The 18,895-nt window shown below is 47.4% G+C and overlaps 1 protein-coding gene across 2 annotated transcripts in view; it reads left to right on the forward strand.

The window, feature by feature from the left end:
- CRAMP1 (cramped chromatin regulator homolog 1) overlaps positions 1 to 15,031 on the forward strand; it is a 982,369-nt gene extending 967,338 nt beyond the window's left edge. For both annotated transcript variants that reach the window (XM_069210635.1, XM_069210634.1), the window contains exon 21: positions 14,670 to 15,031. In XM_069210635.1, the coding sequence (XP_069066736.1) occupies positions 14,670 to 14,891 (222 nt within the window). In that variant the 3' untranslated portion in view covers positions 14,892 to 15,031. The remainder of the gene's footprint in view (positions 1 to 14,669) is intronic.
- The last annotated feature ends 3,864 nt before the right edge of the window (positions 15,032 to 18,895 follow it).

The following is an 18,895-nucleotide window of genomic DNA, read 5'->3' on the forward strand; positions in this document are numbered from 1 at the left end:
GCAGTGCCAGGCTAGTGTAAGAAAACATCTTCTTCCCTAAGGTTTCCAGCCTCTTGGATTCCCGATCTGGTGCTATGGTAGGGAATGTGCCTGGATTTACTTTGGGAGTAGGGGTAGGAGTTGGCATTATTTTTCACAAAAAAGGTAGCTGGCATACATTTTAATTTAATTGCCCCTTAACCACTCCCTCTGGCAGCACAGATCTGACAGTAAATTTCATCCCAATCCTTTCTGATTGCATGGTATCTGCGGCAAAGCTGCATTCGAGCAAATTGGGCTCATGGCCAGTGCTGGGCATACCCTAGTTTCTAAGGCTTTTTCAGTCCTTGAAATCGGGCTCACCATTGGACCCTTTACCCCCTTCAATTTATGGATCGATAAATTTAAATATCATTCAGATTATGGTCAATCTACTCAACTCTTCCTTGCAGAAAGTTTTTTCCAGATTCCTGGAAACACAAAATGTACTGCCACTGATGAAGCTAAACCTAGACCCTAACATCTGGTCAAACTACAGGTGTATCTCTGCTGCCTTGCCTCTTGAAGGTCCTGGAAAAACATGTGAATGCTTCCCTGACATTGTATGGGGAAAATCTCAACATATTCCACCCGTCTCAATCTGGTTTCAGGGCTGGATACAGCATCAAATCCGCCCTTCTTGGAGTAACTAACCATTCTAGACCGCTCCTGGATGAGGATTGTTCTGCTGCCCTCGTTCTTTTGGACCTGAGTGCGGCATTCAATGCTGTGTTGCATGCCGTTCTGACTGAGAGGCTGACATCGGTGTGGCTTGCTGATAGTGCTTTGGCGTGACTGACCTCTTTCCTGCTTAATCAATCCTTTCAGGTTTTTTGTGCCAAAGCAGTGTCTGGCAAGCAGTGTCTGACGTCCTTCAAGGTTCAGTGCTCAGCCCGCTACTATTTAATATTTGTTTAGCCACTGGCGAAAATTGTGGAGAAGTGTGGCTTGACCCTTTCTTCATTGGCTGACAATACCCAAATCAAATTTTCTTGGTCATCTTCTCAGACACAGGACCCCTCCAGTCTTAACCTGGACCTGAAGTCCATCAAAACCTAGATGAGGAACAACTTGCTTAAATTAAATGGGAACAAGACAGAGGTGATGATCCTCCCTAAAAATCCACAACATTGGCCTGCTTGCCTGAGTCTGCTTCCGACTCCTTCTCCCAAGGTAAAAAATCTGGGCTTTATCCTGGATGAAAAGCTTTCTATGAGCCCTCAAGTGGTCACAGTGATATTGTCCTGCTTTGCCATACTAAAATGGTTGAGGAGCATTATCTGGATCCTACCCTTCTCTGCTCAAAAAACAGTGATCCAGGCGCTGGTTCTGCCCTAGATGGATTATGGAAATGCTCTTTATGTGAGCATTGATCATATTTCCATTCAGTGTCTTCAGAAGGTCCAGAATGCAGCTGCTCGGCTTCTGTTCTGCCTTCTGCTGTCCGCTCCTACCTTTCAGCTCTTTCGTGAGCTTCATTGGCTCACTATTCTGAAACGTATACAGTTCAAGGTACCGTGTTGTGTGTTTAAGGCAAGTGTGCAAGTCGGACCATGCTGTATTCAGAAGCTCATTTAGCCTTATTCTCCTACTCGTTCCTTGAGATCTCAATTCATGACCTTGTGCACTGTTTCCAGGTCCTGTCGGTCTCGCTTGGAAGGCCAATCATTCTCGGTTCTAGGTCCCAAACTCTGGAACTCAATTCCTTTTTCTCTGAGGAACTGTTTTACTCTATCAGTCTTCCGTAAGAACTTAAAGACTTGGCTTTTCTAGTTTTAGGATTATGCAGTCACTGTCTCGTTGGCCTAGTGCCGGGAAACCCTAAATTGGTAGCTGTGCGCTTTACAAAACTAATTCATGTAGAGGCTTAGACCACCAAGCTCTCAGGGGTAGGGTGCTGTGTAGGGAAGTTGAGGTCCCCTGGAGCGAGGTGGTGTCAGTGAGCATTCAAATTCACAGGAGCCCCTGTGCTGGGCTTGGACCAGGTCCCAAGCAGAATGTCAGTAAAGGCCTCATTAAATGGGAGGAGTGGTTCAGAGGAAGTCACTCCCAGCAGAAGCAGCTCCGGCAAGACGTTCGTCTTGACTGCCACAGAGGGCAGGCTTTCGTCCAGGACTTCAGCCACCCTCCTCACCACCATTGCAAATGAAGCTGCCTCCTTCTCACACCAATCCATATTGGTGTCAAAAGACTGATATTCTTCAGGGTCCAGCGACTCCCTCCCTGAGTCCTAGCCCATAAGAATATGGCTTAGACTCCATCTTGGAAGGTATGGCTCCAATCGATGCTGGAGTCACCATTGGACACTGTAGTCACCATTGGACAGCGCCCTTCCCAGTCTGTGTCAGAGTTGGGGATTAGAATGGAAATGGCGCCACAGGAGCTGGGAGCATCAACATCTGGATCAACACTGGGGAAAGGTCGAGGTGGCACGTCGTAATCTATCTGTGGATCCAAAGGGCCAGACAGGTGCCGGAGCTGCCGGCGTAGATCCAATTTGGGCACCTTCTAAACCCACTGGCCCGTAGATATGCCAGCAGGAGTGGGCCGCTCAAATGAGGCGCATGGCCTCATAACATTCTTGAAGTTGAGGGTCACACCGACTCCCAGGGAACTCTGGAAAGCACGGAGCTGACCCAGGCACTGACAAAAACGCGGAGCCAGGCCTCAAATGCCAACTCTCCCTCGTCTTGTTGGCCGACAAATGAGGTGAAGTCAATGACCTCTTCAACTTCTTGCTCTTCTTCTTGTGCTGTGACTTACCTGAGTGACCTGACGACTTCAAGTGCGACGAAGATCTCGGACTCCAAAACCCCTTTTAGAACCTTCCTGTCGACTGGGGTCAGATCGTCGGGGCGTCGCACATCTAGGAGGAGCTTGAGGGATTGCTTCCTCAAGGCCTTTGGGTTCAGGGTGCAGCAATCTGAGCAGGCCTTCAGTTTGTGGTTGTTCTTGAGGCACCAAAGGCAGACAGGATGCAAGTCCATCACAGACATCGAGTGGTGACAGGCGCCGCAAGGCTTGAAGCCTGTCTTCAGGGATGACATCGCTGCCACACCAAGAGAAGATCTCTAAAATACTTTGACAAAAAGTCGAAAAAAGTTTAGTCAGAAAGTGACTAACTGGTAGAAAGTGACTTGCACTTGAAGAAAAGAACTGATGTCAGCTCGTTGGAGTGGCGCCTTTATAGGCACCTCACACGTCACTGTCTGCTTTGGTGACACCATGTGAAGTCGAATGATGCACCTACCGGTATGCAGTGGTACTGCTCGAGAAAAATTTCCAGATCCAGTCTGATGCCTGGAGAAAATCCAAAAGAAATCTGTGGCTATAAGTCTCTATCAGATAGGTTAAGTCACTCCTAATACATTTCCGGGAGATCATCTTCTGGATACAGAGTGGAAAATATTGATGCCTTCAGAAAGAGAATGTTTTTTTCAGGTTAATAAAATCTTTGAACACAGTATGCTTTCTGGACAGGTACAACCCTGCTTCGTGGGACATGGCCAACAAGATCTTGCCAGCCATCCTGGAAGACGACAGAGCCTCACTGGTTGAAATTAAACATGATGGCCAAGACGCGCCAACAAATGTCTTTTGTCCTGATGTGGATACCACAGGCTATTTTGGCAAAGCTGCTGGCACCAATGTAGTGCTTACAAGGCACTCATGGATAAGATCAACCAAGTTTTCAAGAGATGACTAAGCGACTTTGATGGACATGCCCTTTGATGGCTCCAGATTGTAGTGAGAGATGGCTGAATCAACACAAACGATTTTTGATCGTTGAACCACAGCAAAATCCTTGGGACTCTTGTCTCCCACCAGCCAGGTACAACAACAATATACAGTAGCCTTAGGGATTATTCCTCTGAGCTACAGTGGAGACATCAACCTTTCCAACCTGTGCATCAGCAGCTGGCACAGTCCATGTCGTTGGCTTTGGTTGCATGTGTGTTGGCCATACATACTTCCTCCCCATTAAGCAACCAATAGGCCACAGCATACGTACTATCTTTGTTTAATTTAATACTTGGAAGTATAAATGATACTCCAGGGGCTATCAAAATCATGGCTCCTCTTGCATATGCTGACTACATGGTAGAGTATACTTGTGCTCCCACCTTTTATTTTGCTTCTGACCTAGTAATGTGCGTCTCATGAATGATAGCCTCTTCCATCTCATGTTGTCTGGAGTATGCACAATGTGTCTTTGGGCATAGTTGTTAAGCCCATGTACATTTTACAAGATAATTCTGATCAGTGCATTTACACATGAATATCAATATTCTTCAGCTTGTGTTGTGCTTCCATCTTTTCATATTGTTGTTTACACCTCCAGTTCTGCATCAGTCTCCGTTTTGAGATTTGTCATGCTTGTGTATCTCGGGCATATATTTTTTCGCTGTTTTCTAATAATACATTGTTGCTTACTACCACTTTTGCTGGGCTTTTACTTGTAGTCATTGTATTAATTGTTTCTGTATCCTTCCTAGATAGATTGCTAGTGACTGTTTGATGGCCATTATGCCTTTTCTAGTAATCAGTTCTCCTGTGGACATCTCTTATTCTGTATCCTGACTCGAGCCATTCCCACACTTCCTCTGAATTACTGAAGAAATGTGACAAGTCTGTGTATAAAAAACAACTTTGATGGATAAAGGCACATGTATTTCAGATTTCAAACTCATGGTTCCAAGTTTTTGATTACTGACTCAAAGGATTTTCTCATCTTCAGAATCCTCTGCATGTAGTCCAGAAATACACGTCTGATTTAAATTATGTCTCTTAGCGCCCCCTCCCTCCCCCATGATGGTGGCCCTTCCGGTGCCCTGTGGGTCCTCTCCACTAAAAAGCAGGGGCAGTTCTTTTGATTAAAGCACCTCTTTGATATATCTGTTAAAAACATCTCCCAAGATCCCATTTACTTTCTTGGGAAAGCCTGCAAATCAGAGATTATTCAATGTGATTGTTCCTTCTCACTGTCTACACAGGAGAGGTGCCAACTCAGGTAGCGTTTTCACTGTGACCTTCAAGGCTGCCACTTTGGCCATCAACTCTTCCATCATGTTTTCCATTTCAAGAATTATTTAATTTACCTTGCAAAAATCTACCCTTATCAGGAGCACCCCCACATAGATGGTGCCTATGTTTCCTTCCATTATCTGTCAAGATTTCTCTATTGCTTCCAGAATGTGTGTCGCTGTAGGCTTCACTGACCAGCTCCATTAGGTCTCCTCACCCTGCTCCGCTGCAACCCTGCCACACTCTGCTTTCACTGTATATCTGATAGAGACTTTTAGTTGCAGATTTCTTACCTTAGAATTTTCCCCCAGGCGTCAGACTGGATCTGGAGATTTGTTTCTTCGACCAATACCCTTGCGCGTTGGTAGGTGGCGTCAGTCTACTCCGCAGGCATTGTAGGCGTCGTGGTCGCCGTGATGACGTCGGGTGTAGTACATAGACACCGCCCTCACGCAGTGACGTCAGTTCTTTCCCTCTGCGCCACTCGCTGATACGGAGAGAGCTACCCTAGGTTATTTTTTGGGCGAATTTGACCGTTTTGTTGAGTTTTTTGTGTGCGACTTTGGTGCGTCGAGGATGTCCCCGAAGACCAAGTTCAAGCCTTGTGAGGACTACCATCGGACGATGTCGGTGACGGATCCTCATCGTGTTTGTCTGTGGTGCCTCGAGCGCGACCACGACCCTAAGTCGTGCTCCGAGTGTCAGGCCATGCACCCGAAGGCTTTGAGGGAGCGGTCCCTAAAGCCAATGGCGGCCCGGCACTCGATTCCGCGTAGGTCCGGTCTCGCTCGAGAGGAAGGTCTCCAAGATCGGTCTCAGTCATCATCACTCGTCTTCTTCTAAATCCACGGGTCAAGGGAAGAAGAAGAAGAAGTCCCATCGCTCTCCGACTTCACCCCGTCCATTGGCTGACATGATGCGGGCGTGAGCGTCCACGCACAAGGCCTCCGTCCTCGGAGCCTGCGTCTTGGTCGGCTCTGTGCTTCCCCGAGTTTCCTGGAGCCAGACCGACCCCCGCCCAACTAAGAGTTTGAGGCCATGCGCCTTATATTTAAGCAACCGATACGCAGCCTTCGGGTCCAAGGGGTTCGACTGAGGGGCCTTCGGGTTCCGCGCTGGCTGCTTCTGCGCCAGTCGCACCCTCAAGACCTTCCCCAGCGCCGGGTGGATTATCTACGCTCCTGACGTTGGTGGTGCCTACTATCGACGTCGACCCGATTCTTATCCCCGATGACTCGGAGTCGGAACAGCGTCAGCCAATGCCGGCTTCGGTGGGGCCTCTTTGCCCCAGGTCAGATTCTGACCCTTTTTCCCATGGGTAAAAATATGGGGAGGAATTGGAGGGGTCCCTGGACCCTTATGAATACCAGGATGACCCTGCTGTGGACTGTGCACAGAAATTGGGCGAAGCCAGTGGTCTGGATACTTCTCCTGACGCTGGCATGCTGTCTCCTCTTACCGTGGCGCGGCGGATGGAGCAACTTATGGTATGGTGGTCAGTAGGGCAGCTGAGGTCCTCTGCCTTGAGCTTCCTACTGTAGAGGTCAGGTCTAATCTCCTGACTGAGGTGCTGCAGCCTCGGGCTTCTACTTCAGAACCCCTTTTACCATTCAATGAGGCCCTCACCGATGTCCTTTTGGGTACATGGTCCAAACCCAACACAGGAGTGCCTGTGAATAGGACTATAGCACGCCGCCATCTGCCCGCTTCGAACGACCCTAAATTCCTGTCCCAACACCCCACACCTGAGAGTTTGTTATCCAGGCTTCCTCTTCTTCAGACCCGTTCCCTTCCACACCCCGGATAGGGAATCCAAAAGGCTGGAACAGTTTGGCAAGAAGTTGTTTTCTTCCTCCAGTCTGGCGCTGCGCTCTGTGAACATTGCATGCCTTTTGGGCCGTTATACTCACTCCTAGTGGGATACGGTTGCGCAAGTCCTGCCACTGATACCGGAGGAGGCCTGTACTATCGTCTCCCAAGCAGTGAACGATGGGAGAGACACGGCAAAGTTCACAATCCGTTGTGGGCTGGATATGACCGACTGTCTGGGCAGATCGGTTGCAACGACAGTGGCCTTACGGCACCACGCCTGGTTACACACTTCTGGTTTCTCGGGGGATGTCCAACAGCCACTCATGGACATGCCCTTTGATGGCACCTGTCTCTTCGGAGACAAATCGGACTCGGCCTTGGAGAGATTCAAGGATTCCCGGGCTATAACTCGGTCCCTCGGTCTTTCCTCAGCCTCTCGCCCACCACAGTCTGCTTTTCGCCCCTTTCTTGGACACAGAAGGGGTGCCCTGTTGGGTCCTCCAAACAGCCACCCTGCCACGCACGCTGGCCAGCCTATGCATGACTGGGGGCGCGGAATCCCACATTGCCGTGGGACAGGAAACCAGAGGTCTGTCCAGTCCACCTCTGCCCCCGCTGCAGCCTCCAAACCCTCCTAGTCCATCCCCACACTCCCAGCCAGTTGGTGGCAGGATTCGCCATTACGTCCCCACTGGCAACATATCACCACGGACAGGTGGGTTTTGCAGATCATTCGGAAGGGCTACTCCCTCCCTTTCGAATCTGATCCACCACACATGCCACCATCCTTCAATCACCTTCCGGAGGAACATTTGGCGCTTCTCCGCCAGGAAGTCGCAGCTCTCTTGGCCAAGGGAGATATAGAAAAGGTCCCTGTGCCAGAAGTAGGTCGTGGTTGTTATTCCCGCTACTTTTTGATACCAAAGAAGGACAAGGGCTTACGTCCTATCCTAGATGTTCGGGACCTGAACTACTTCCTCGAGGAGGAGAAATTCGAAATGCTCACCCTGGCTCAGGTTAGACCCAGGAGACTGGATGGTAGCGTTGGACTTGCAGGACGCTTATTTCCACATCCCTATGCTGCCTGCCCACAGACGTTACCTATGGTTGGTGGTAGGTCACGAGCAATTTTAGTTTACCATGCTCCACTTTGGCCTTATCAGCGCCCCTCTGGTTTTCACGAAAGTGATGGCGGTGGTTGCAGCTCATTTGCGCAGGTTAGGGGTCTCAATCTTCCCCTACCTCGACGACTGGCTGTTGAAGGCGGATTCGCCCCAGAAAGTCGTCTCCCACCTTCAGACTACAGCGAACCTTCTGCACATGCTGGGGTTCACTATCAACGTGCCGAAGTCACACCTGACTCCCTCTCAGTCGCTCCCTTTTATCAGGGCAGTTCTGGACACAGTGCAATATCGGGTTTATCCTCCCGACAAACAAGTCCAAGACATCCAGTCTATGATTCTGATCTTTCTGCCTTGGTCTTGGGTTTCTGTGAGATTGACTCTGAGGCTGCTGGGCCTCATGGCCTCCTGCATCCTGCTAGTAACACATGCCAGATGGCATATGCGGGCTCTGCAGTGGGACCTGAAGTTCCAGTGGGCGGAGCATCAGGGGAATCTATCCGACCTGGTCCAGATTTCAGAGGGAACTGTGAAATACCTGCAGTGATGGCTTTCGAATCCAAATTGGGTGCACAGCAGATCCCTCTCCTTTCCCCAACCAGATCTCTCTAGTGACAGATGTGTCACTTCTGGGTTGGGGGGGGCCACATGGGAGAGGCAGAGATCAGAGGCCTCTGGTCTCAGGCTGGAGTCTGGACTCCATATAAATCAGCTGGAGCTCCAGACGATCAGGCTTGCGTTGAGAGCATTTCTTCCCTCTCTCAAAGGGAAAGTAGTGCAGATGGTCACGGACAATACTGCTGCCATGTGGTACTCCAACAAACAGGGCGGAGTAGAGTCCTGGACCCTTTGTCAGGAGGCACTACACCTCTGGACATGGCTGGAACATCAGGGCATTACCCTGATGGTTCAACATCTGGCGGGATCCCTCAATGCCAGAGCAGACAAACTCAGCCGTCGCTGCACAGCCGATCACGAATGGCGTCTCCATCCAGAGCTAGCGCAAGGTCTCTTTCAGCAGTGGGGAGAGCCTTGGTTAGATCTGTTCGCCTCTGCAGAGAACACGCAATGTCAGATGTTTCGCGCATTGGAGCTTCCAAGGCGACACTCACTTGTCAACGCTTTTTGTCTCGAGTGGAGCTCCGGCCTCCTTTACGCCTTCCCGCCTATCCCTCTTCTGCCCAGAGTTCTCAAGAAAATAAAGAACAACCGGGCCCAAGTCATCTTGGTGGCTCCGGACTGGGCTCAAAGGGTGTGGTATCCAGAGCTATTGAGCTTGTCCATCGATCCTCCACTCAGACTGCCTCTTCGAGCGGATCTTCTGTTGCAGCAGCAGGGAACGGTTCTTCAACCGAACCTGTCCAACCTCCGCCTCCATGCGTGGAGATTGAGCGGCAACAGTTGACGGCCTTTGCCCTTCCACCCGAAGTCTTCAGTGTTATCTTGGCAGCCAGACGTCCATCGACTAAAACTGTATACGCCTGTTGGAATAAATTTGTGGCATGGTGTACCAACAAATCTGTTGATCCCCTTTCTGCCCCTCTGTCAGAGGTTCTTCTGCTCATTCTTTCTTTAGCCCAGCAGGGCTCTGCTTTGGGCACCCTTAAAGGGTATTTATCTGCCATTTCCGCCTTTCTTAGGCTACCTGATCAGTCCTCACTCTTTAAGTCTCTGTAGGAAGTTGGCTCTGTATATACTATCCCAAAGTAAGAGATATGTGCACAGAGTCCAAAGGTTCCCCTTAGAGGTAAGCTAGTGGCAAAATTAGATAATTCTAATGCTCAATTTTGTGTTAGTGTGGTCGAGCAGTAGGCTCATCAGAGGGTAGTGTTAAGCATTTGTTGTACACACCCAGACAATAATTGAGGAACACACACTTGAATACTTAACTCCAGGCCAATAGTTTTTATATAGAAAAATATATTTTCTTAATTTATTTTTATTTTTAGAACCACAAGTTCAAGATTTGAAGTAAATACATAAAATGCAAGGTACTCCACACAGGTAAGTTAGGAACTTTGAATTAGAACAATAACATATACAGTTTTTGTTAAAATGGCAATAAGCAATTTTAAAAGTAGGCAGTGCAGAAATCAATAGTTCCTGGGGGAGTTAAGTATTGGTTAGTTTGTGAGGTAAGTAAGACACTTACAAGTTCCTGGGCATAGGAGCCCACCGTTGGGGGTTCAGGGCAACCCCAAAGTTACCACACCAGCAGCTTAGGGCCGGTCAGGTGCAGAGGTCAAAGAGGTGCCCAAAACACATAGGCGCCTATGGAGAAGAGGGGTGCTCCGGTTCCAGTCTGCCAGTAGGTAAGTACCCGCGTCCTCGGGGGGGGGGGGCAGACCAGGGGGGTTTTGTAGAGCACTGGGGGGTACACACAAGTAGGTACAAAAAACACACACTCAGTGGCACAGGGACGGCCGGATGCAGTTTGCAAAGCAGGCGTTGGGTTTAAGATAGGAAACAATGGAGGGACCCGGGGGACACTCTAGCGGTGCAGGCAGGCACAGGGGGGCCCTCTCAGGACAGCCACCACCTGGGCTAGGCAGAGGGTCGCCTGGGGGGTCACCTTTGCACTGAGGGTTCGGTTCCTTCAGGTCCTGGGGGCTGTGGGTGCAGTGCTTGGTCCAGGCGTCGGGTCCCTTGTTACAGGCAATCGCGGTCAGGGGGAGCCTCTGGATTCTCTCTGCAGGCATCGCTGTGGGAGTCCAGGGGGGGGTCATCTCGGGCTACTCACGGGTTGCAGTCTCCGGGGAGTCCTCCCTGTGGTGTTGGTCCTCTGGATCTCTAGCCGGGGGCGTCGGGTGCAGAGTGTGAAGTCTCACGCTTCCGGCGGGAAGAGTGAGTTCTTTGGAAGTTGTTTCTTTGTTGCAAAGATGTGGCTGTTTTTGAGCAGAGTCGCTGCTCACAGGGGTTTCTTGGTCCTGGGGGTCACCGCAGTCCTCTGAGGCTTCAGAGGTCGTTGGTCCCTGTTGGATGCGTCGCTGGTTGCAGGTTTTCGACTCTGGAGACAGGTCGGTAGGGGTGGGGCCAAAGCAGTTGTCATCGTCTCTGCAGGCTTGTAGGTCAGCAGTCCTCCTTTGTGGTTCAGGTTGCAGGGATCTGATTTCCTGGGTTCTGGGGTGCCCCTAAATAATACATTTAGGGGTGTGTTTAGGTCTGGGAGGGCAGTAGCCAATGGCTACTGTCCTGGAGGGGTCACCTCAGCTCAGGGCACCTTAGGGGCTGTCCTGACTGGTGGGTGACTCCTCTTTGTTTTTCTAATTACCTCCTCCAGCCTTGCCACCAAAAGTGGGGACAGTGGCCGGGGGTCGGGCATCTCCACTAACTGGGATGCCCTGGACGGCTGTAACAAAGGGGGTGAGCCTTTGAGGCTCACCGCCAGGTGTTACAGTTCCTGTAGGGGGAGGTGTGAAGCACCTCCACCCAGTGCAGGCTTTGTTCCTGGCCACAGAGTGACAAAAGCACTCTCCCCATGTGGCCAGCAACTCGTCTGGTTGTGGCAGGCTGCCAGAAACTGGTCAACCCCAAACTAGAAGTCGGATTGGTATTCAGGGGGCACCTCCAAGATGCCCTCTGGGTGCATGTTACAATAAATTGCACACTGGCATCAGTGTGTATTTATTGTGCTGAGAAGTTTGATACCAAACTTCCCAGATTTCAGTGTAGCCATTATGGAACTGTGGAGTCTGTGTTTGACAAACTCCCAGACCATATACTCTTATGGCTACCCTGCACTTACAATGTCTAAGGTTTTGCTTAGACACTGTAGGGACATAGTGTTCATGCACATTTGCCCTCACCTGTGGTACAGGGCACCCTGCCTTAGGGCTGTAAAGCATGCTAGAGGGGTGACTTACCTATGCCACAGGCAGTGTGAGGTTGGCATGGCACTCTGAGGGGAGTGCCTTGTCGACTCAGTCATTTTTTCCCCACCAGCACACACAAGCTGTAAGGCAGTGTGCATGTGCTGAGTGAGGGGTCCCCAGGGTGGCATAAGACATGCTGCAGCCCTTATATAGACCTTCCCTGGCATCAGGACCCTTGGTACCAGTTACAAGGGACTTAACTGAGTGCCAGGGCTGTGCCAATTGTGGAAGGAAAGGTACAGTTTAGGGAAAGAACACTGGTGCTGGGGCCTGGATAGAAGTGCACACTTTCAGTCAAAACTTAGCATCAGCAAAGGCAAACAGTTAGGGGGTAACCATGCCAAGGAGGCATTTCCTTACAGTCTCCTATTGTAAGTAGGTTCCTTAAAGGGCTCACCCACTTATTTCCCCCCACTCCATGTATCATGCCTCAGTGGGACCTTATTCTTGTACTTACTTATTTGATGTGTACCCCCTTTGAGCCAATGCATAATTGTCCCTTAAGGCTCCTCACCTTCAAAACTGTCTTTCTGGTCACTATCACCTCTGCTCGCAGGGTGAGTGAGCTTCAGTCCCTTTCTTCAAAACTTCCATACTTGTCTGAACATCCTGACCAAGTAGTGTTACGCTTTAGAGCTTCCTTCCTTCCTGCAGTGTTATACCATTTCATGTAGGCCAGTCCATCACTTTGCCTACCTTCTATGCACCCAACATCTTTCCCATGAGGAGGAGAGACTCCACCTCCTGGACCCAAAAAGAGCGTTGGCGTTGTACCTCAATCGTACTAAAGATTTCCGGGTGGATGATCAACTCTTTGTTGGCTATGTGGGTGCGAAAAAAGGAAAGGTGGTGCAAAAGCGTACCATCTCTCGATGGGTGCTTCTGTGCATCAAAATGTGATACTCTTTGGCCAAAAAGCAACCTTCTGAAGGCTTGCATGCTCATTCCACCAGAGCAACTTCTGCTTCCACTGCGTTGGCACGCAGAATTCCTTTCCTGGATATCTGTCAGGCAGCTACGTGGGCATCCCTGCACACGTTTGCTAAGCATTACTGCCTGGATAGTCAGGTCCGTCGAGACAGCTATTTTGGTCGTTCGGTCCTGCAGGACTTTCTAGTATGATCTTGGTTCGCAGCCCACCACCGAGGATGGCATTGCTTGGGTATCTATTCTAAGGTAAGGAATCTGAAACTAGAAGTCTCTGTCACATGTACAAGTTACTTACCATCGGTAACAAAATATTTGGTAGAGACATATTCTAGTTGCAGATTCCTTACAGCCCACCCATCCTCCCCGCTTGCGAACTGATTTCTAGGGACAGGGGTTCCCCCTTTCAGGTCCTTAGCTCTAGCACACCAATCTCAATGTTGTTAGCGGCTCTGCGCTCTGGCGTGGAGTGTCGTTAAAAGAAACTGATGTCACTGCGCGAGGGCAGCATCTATGTACTACTCCCGATGTCATCACAGCGACCATGACGCCTACGATGCCTGCGGAGTTGACCGATGCCATCTACCGACACGCAAGGGTATTGCTCGAAGAAAAAATCTCTGGATCCAGTCTGACACCCGGGGGAAATTTCTCTAAGGTTAGGAATCTGCAACTAGAATATGTCTCCACCAGATATTTTGTTACCGAAGGTAAGTAACTTGTACATTTGTCCATTCTAGTTTGCTGCGTATCTTTGGAAACTATCCTACTTCATCTTTTTAGTCACCAGTGTGGTCATGGGAATCTATTGTGCCCAGCTGAAGGTCGTACACAGCCTAACCGACCCACTATCAGCTTAACAGTTAATCAAACAGCAAAGCTGGTCCGATTTTTCTCCCAGAAAAGTGACTGTCAAATATTTCTTCATATTAAAGGGGAAAGCAGAGGCTCATCTAGCCCAAGTCTAGTATGTGCCTTTATAGTCATGCAGTTCTCTGTATTCCACGAACCAACATCCCCCCCTTCCTAAGTCCCCCAAGTGCAACTCAACCCCACTAGGCACAAACTCTAACGATGCCCTCCTTAGTGCATCAAGTCTGACCACTCTGTCCCTACTGCCTTTGCTACCACTCAGTTTTGCCGTTCCTCTCGTGCACCTTTCAAGCAGCAGCCACGGTTGGAGCTGCTCGACTGCTTCCAACATTTTGCTTCTGCCACCATGCGTGAAGTTAGTAGCACACTTCCAGGTTTCCGGTTGCTAGTTTATTATTGCAACCCTGTCTTACATTGCGGGGCCAGGGCCTTGGCAGTCCCCAGGCACCCATCGTGCAGCTGCTGCAGTACTCTTCATGCCCCCCAGCTAGACCACCGGACTTAGTCAACTCCCAGTTCTCCAGGTAGGCGTTAACCACAGTGCTCAAACTTGTTTTCAAAGGCCTAGACAGGCCTTCAACATCGGCCTTCAGTATTCCGGTGGTGTTTTTCCGGTATATTCGTAGCGCACTCCTACATAAAAGGGGTCACAAGCATGGGTACAGATATTCTTTGTTTTTGCACTGTTCTTTTTCAGGACGCTGTATGCCTCAGGATGCTGCTAGGGGACCAAGTGCCTTGCTTCAGCGTGCCCACTCTACCGTCTTGTTCCCAGTCCTTTATTTCTATCTTCCATTCGTAATGTTCAAGGTTCGTTACACGAAAAGTTTATTGCCAAAAACAAAAAATCATAACATGCTACTTCCCTGTGTTGCGATTTGGTCCAGTCACTTGTAATAGGTCTTTACATTGCATGAATATTATTGATGATAGCTGTGATGAACAAACTTAGTTTCATTACAAGCAAACATGTGACCAAATGTCGGAGCTCCCTGCTCACTTTCTGTATCTCTCTCTGCAGGTGGTTGACTCCCAGCTGGTCTGTATGATGAACGAGAACAGTGTGGATTACATTGCCCGCTTCAATGATCTTGCACAGGAGCTCTCAGTCACCGAGGCCATTCGTAGGGACACCCTTTTTGACAGTCCAGTCGGAGACCTATCACAGCAGCAGCATCAAACGGACATTCCACAGGAAAGAGAGAGAAGCAGAGCTTCTGTCGTGTGGGAAAATGGATTGTGATACAGCAGAGCAAGCTGGGGGACCTTAAGTAGTGATGGCACTGGCATTATTTCAAAGTTCAGATCTTTGTATTTTGCCGTGTGCTGGGAACCTGGTAGAATTAGCAGTTTTTCTAGGAACTGTCACTGCATCGCCTACTCAAGAGAGGCTCCATTATTGTAAAGTCCATCCAGCAACATGGAGCACAGAGAAATTCCCTTCTGCTGCCTTTCGCCTTGTTTAAATGGATCTTCCATCAGGTATAAGGGAAGATGGAAAGCGGCCAATAGCTGTACTCATTGCCAGGAAGAATGTTTGAAATCTACAGGTGGATCACATGAACTGAACGAATGCACTTGGGGTATGGAGATAGCCCCAGCCGCTCATCCAACTGACATTTGAAACATTTGATTTAAAATATGCACTCTGACACAGGCACCAGCTTCACACATTTTATTTGTTGTATGTAAAAGTAATATGTCCTTAGTGTGCTGTTTAATAACCTCCTAAAGGCTTATGCGAGGCAACACATCACACAGGGTGAGGTTTGCAGAGGCATAGTGTCACCTGCAAACTTTCTGAGAGGACAATTTTCCCTGTTTAACCCGTTCTAAAACCATTGATGAACAAGTTGTGTTATTCTGAGAGACTAGGTGTTATTAAGAGGGGGGGCTTCTGAAACGCAAAGCTTTCAAGAGACACTTGTGGTGCAGGGTGGGGTTTCCTGACCTAGAAAGAGACCTTGGATGTAGGTCTTCTGAACATCTTTCCCGCATTGGTGGACCTCTTTTGAAGACTTAAGGAAATGTTTGTCGGCTCCGTGGAGATGCCAGTTATGAAGCCTCTCATAGCCCATCTCAACTTTCTCATTTTGGGACAAAAAACAAGGTCTAAACCCAATTGTTTGAAATGTTTCACTATCACAAACTCCTTTAAAATTATTTGCGTTCCTATCCTCCACGTTTAGCCAGTGTGACAGGAGAAGATAATAGAACACAAGGGCCTGTCTAAACTGAGACAAACTCACATTGCTTTGTTGAAGGTTAGGTTTTTTTTTTTTTGTGTTTTTTTTTGCAAAGTGATCTGTGTTTGTTTGTGCAACACAATGTTTATTTAACAAGAGCCGTAATTTTGTATGTGTTTCTCATGCTGACATAGCTAACTACTTTGATTTACACCTTCCTTTCACCGTTAACGTTTGGTCGGTGCCTTTGAGCTATCTTATCTGGTACTGTACAATCAAGTGGCTTCCTGCTTGCCCCCATTATGAGAACGGGATATGGATAGAGGATAATGTTTTAAAGAGTTGTTTTTGTTGTTTCGCCAACCACTGTCATGAATGCCTGCCTCCTTCACAATGCTCTGCAACAGATCCCATCTGTGATGTGGAGGTACAAAGGGTTAATTAACTCAGGTGCCAGACAATTCCCTTTCAATTCGACTTGCTTTTTGTCTTCTGCTGTTAACTAGTTCATACTAAGCAGTGTTTTATTGTAGAGTAAGGCAGCAACCATATTTGACTATAACCATGCAAACAAACTGGGATATAGATCTTCTAAAAAGTAATCACATGCAGTAAGTTACGTTTTTGCCTTCTCAGCTTTTCCAGAATGTACTGGGAAAACGACTAATTTATTTGTTTTTTCCTAACATTGTGCGTTTTTAAGCCATTTACCATATACACCTTTTACAGGTGTTTGCCATAGTATTTAAAAGACATTTTAGCTGTTCAAAGTATTTATATTTTTTGTAAATAAACAATAAATTGATGACGGTGCCGGAGGTACCACGGCTTGCTGAGGTTGGGCAATGGCTTTCTAATCACATGCTTTGTTTAATAGAAAAGAAACACACACATTATTGGAAAGGTTAGTAGTGCTTGATATTTAAACTTCCTTTTTCCAGTTTCATAAATCTGTTAAATACATATATTAGGATATTGCTTTTTCTTCTCCACATTTTGTAATACCAGTTCGCAGCAATGCCAGCCTGAATTAGTAAAAACTAATCTCTAGTTTCTTAAAAATGTCTACCACCACCTCATAATTTAAATTCATTCACTTAGAAGGGCTGTTAAACTTTCAGGCAGGTCTGTGCCTAATTAGGACAGATGAGAGGATATTTAGGACTTTGTCTTCCTTCCACATAATCAGTAAAGAATTTAGAATCCTGGGAAAAACTGGGAGAAGTTTCTCATCTTTTAGAAGAGAGTGTACGTTTACATCACTATACAGACTAAGATCAGAGGCCTTTCAGTGCTGTAGAGGGTGGCTCATGTTCCTCAGCCTAACTTCGATAGCATGGTCTTCAGCATTTTCTTTACTGGCTTATCTTTTTCATTTGTCCTAAAGAGGTGAAATCATAGACTTAGTTACTCATTGACCTCTTCCATTGAGATACCTTCTGTATTTTTCTGTCATTAAAATGGAGTAGGTAAATAACAAATAGGATATCTGTAACGTGAATGCTTCGAACTATGCAATCAAGCTACTGGCACATACATCATTAAACCAGTGTCTTGGCCTCCAGATCCACTATGAGTTAGGCCGAGGTGGGTTCAATTTAAGAACATAGTTTTGTGATGCCTTTTGTTTGGCTATTCCAGAAGTGTGGTGTAATGGCAAACATGGTGATGAAGTCTTATATTGAACTAGGATCTCTTACCTGGAGTTAGGAGATCGCTCCACTTTTCCAAGACATAAAGCCAACAGTGATGTGTTTTGTGTTTGACACAGAACAAGTTGTGTGACTTCAGCTGTGTAGTTAATAATAAGCATGTTAAAATCACTTCACTGGTGACAGGAGTGCTTCCTAACTTATAAAAAATCCGTGCATCTTTGTCTCTTCTAAAAAAAAGTTGAACCTACCCACCACAGCGTGCAGCATACACCATCAACCCTCACCACTACATAGCTGTGGCACTCAATCCTCGTTCAAGCACTATCTTTGTCTTCACCAGTTGTTCACCTCCACCCTGATGATGTCCCTACGCCTGCCTCTTGCACGTTTTCGGTTTTCAGTAGAATTTAGAAAATATAAAATAGAAATGTTCTTGCAGTGCAATACGTAGCCACTCCATAAACACATCGGTTGAGCTTCTAGATTGAACTTTTCTTACGTTCAGTCCATGAATTTAATCTGTTGGTTGGCACCCACCTAGCGAATTTTAATTACTTTTACTATCACTCATCTTTCCTCTTTGATTATACTTTCCTTTTTGCAAACTGAAGTTTAGAACTAGGCAGCAAGTATTTTATGCAGGTTTTACCCAGTAACACCTTATAGTATGTTCCACATTTTAATTAGTTGTGTTCACCCTTGTAATATTTTTTGATTCTTCATAAGGAAATGCGACAAAGCTGTCAATTCACCTTTTCCTAGTTGATTTTCTGCTAAGTAAAACGTTACCATCATGAAGAAGTGCAAGATCTCTAGCCAACACCAACCAAAGCTACCCCTTCTTCCATCACAGTAGGTTTTTTAAACATGTTACTGAAGTAAAGAATATAAAGAAATGATAGAAGGGTTAGTCCAGAGCTAAATGTTAGAGGAGTATGAAGAAGTAATCTTCAAGTAGAGTACTGCAACATGTCTTTTCTATCCTCTTAAAAGTAGTCCATTACGTCCACAAATAAACATGTGAAAGGAAAGTGGAATCTAAAAGTTCCTGATAGAGGGATTAGACACACATTAGCCTTCATTTTCCACTTTTTTTCCAAGATTGTTGTTATCAATGGTATCAGACGATTTGAACTTTAACAAGTATGTATGCTAGAAATTGCCAGTAACCTCATATTGGAAAGATCTTCTGGAAAAGCTATTTAGACTTTGACAAAGGTGAAAGGACAGACCAGTTACATGGCAGCAGAGCTGTTGTGAAAGTGTAATCGATTTGTGTCTACTAAATTCTAGTGTAATTTCTCTGTGTGTCCCCTACAGCCTTAGCAAACCAACCTGCCTCTCTCGTCTTTCATCAGATGTTAACCCCAAACTCACCTTGTGGGCACCTCCAGTTTTATGTGAGT

Source organism: Pleurodeles waltl, chromosome 10 (assembly GCF_031143425.1).
Source record: "Pleurodeles waltl isolate 20211129_DDA chromosome 10, aPleWal1.hap1.20221129, whole genome shotgun sequence".
In the NCBI taxonomy this organism is placed as follows: Eukaryota; Metazoa; Chordata; class Amphibia; order Caudata; family Salamandridae; genus Pleurodeles; species Pleurodeles waltl.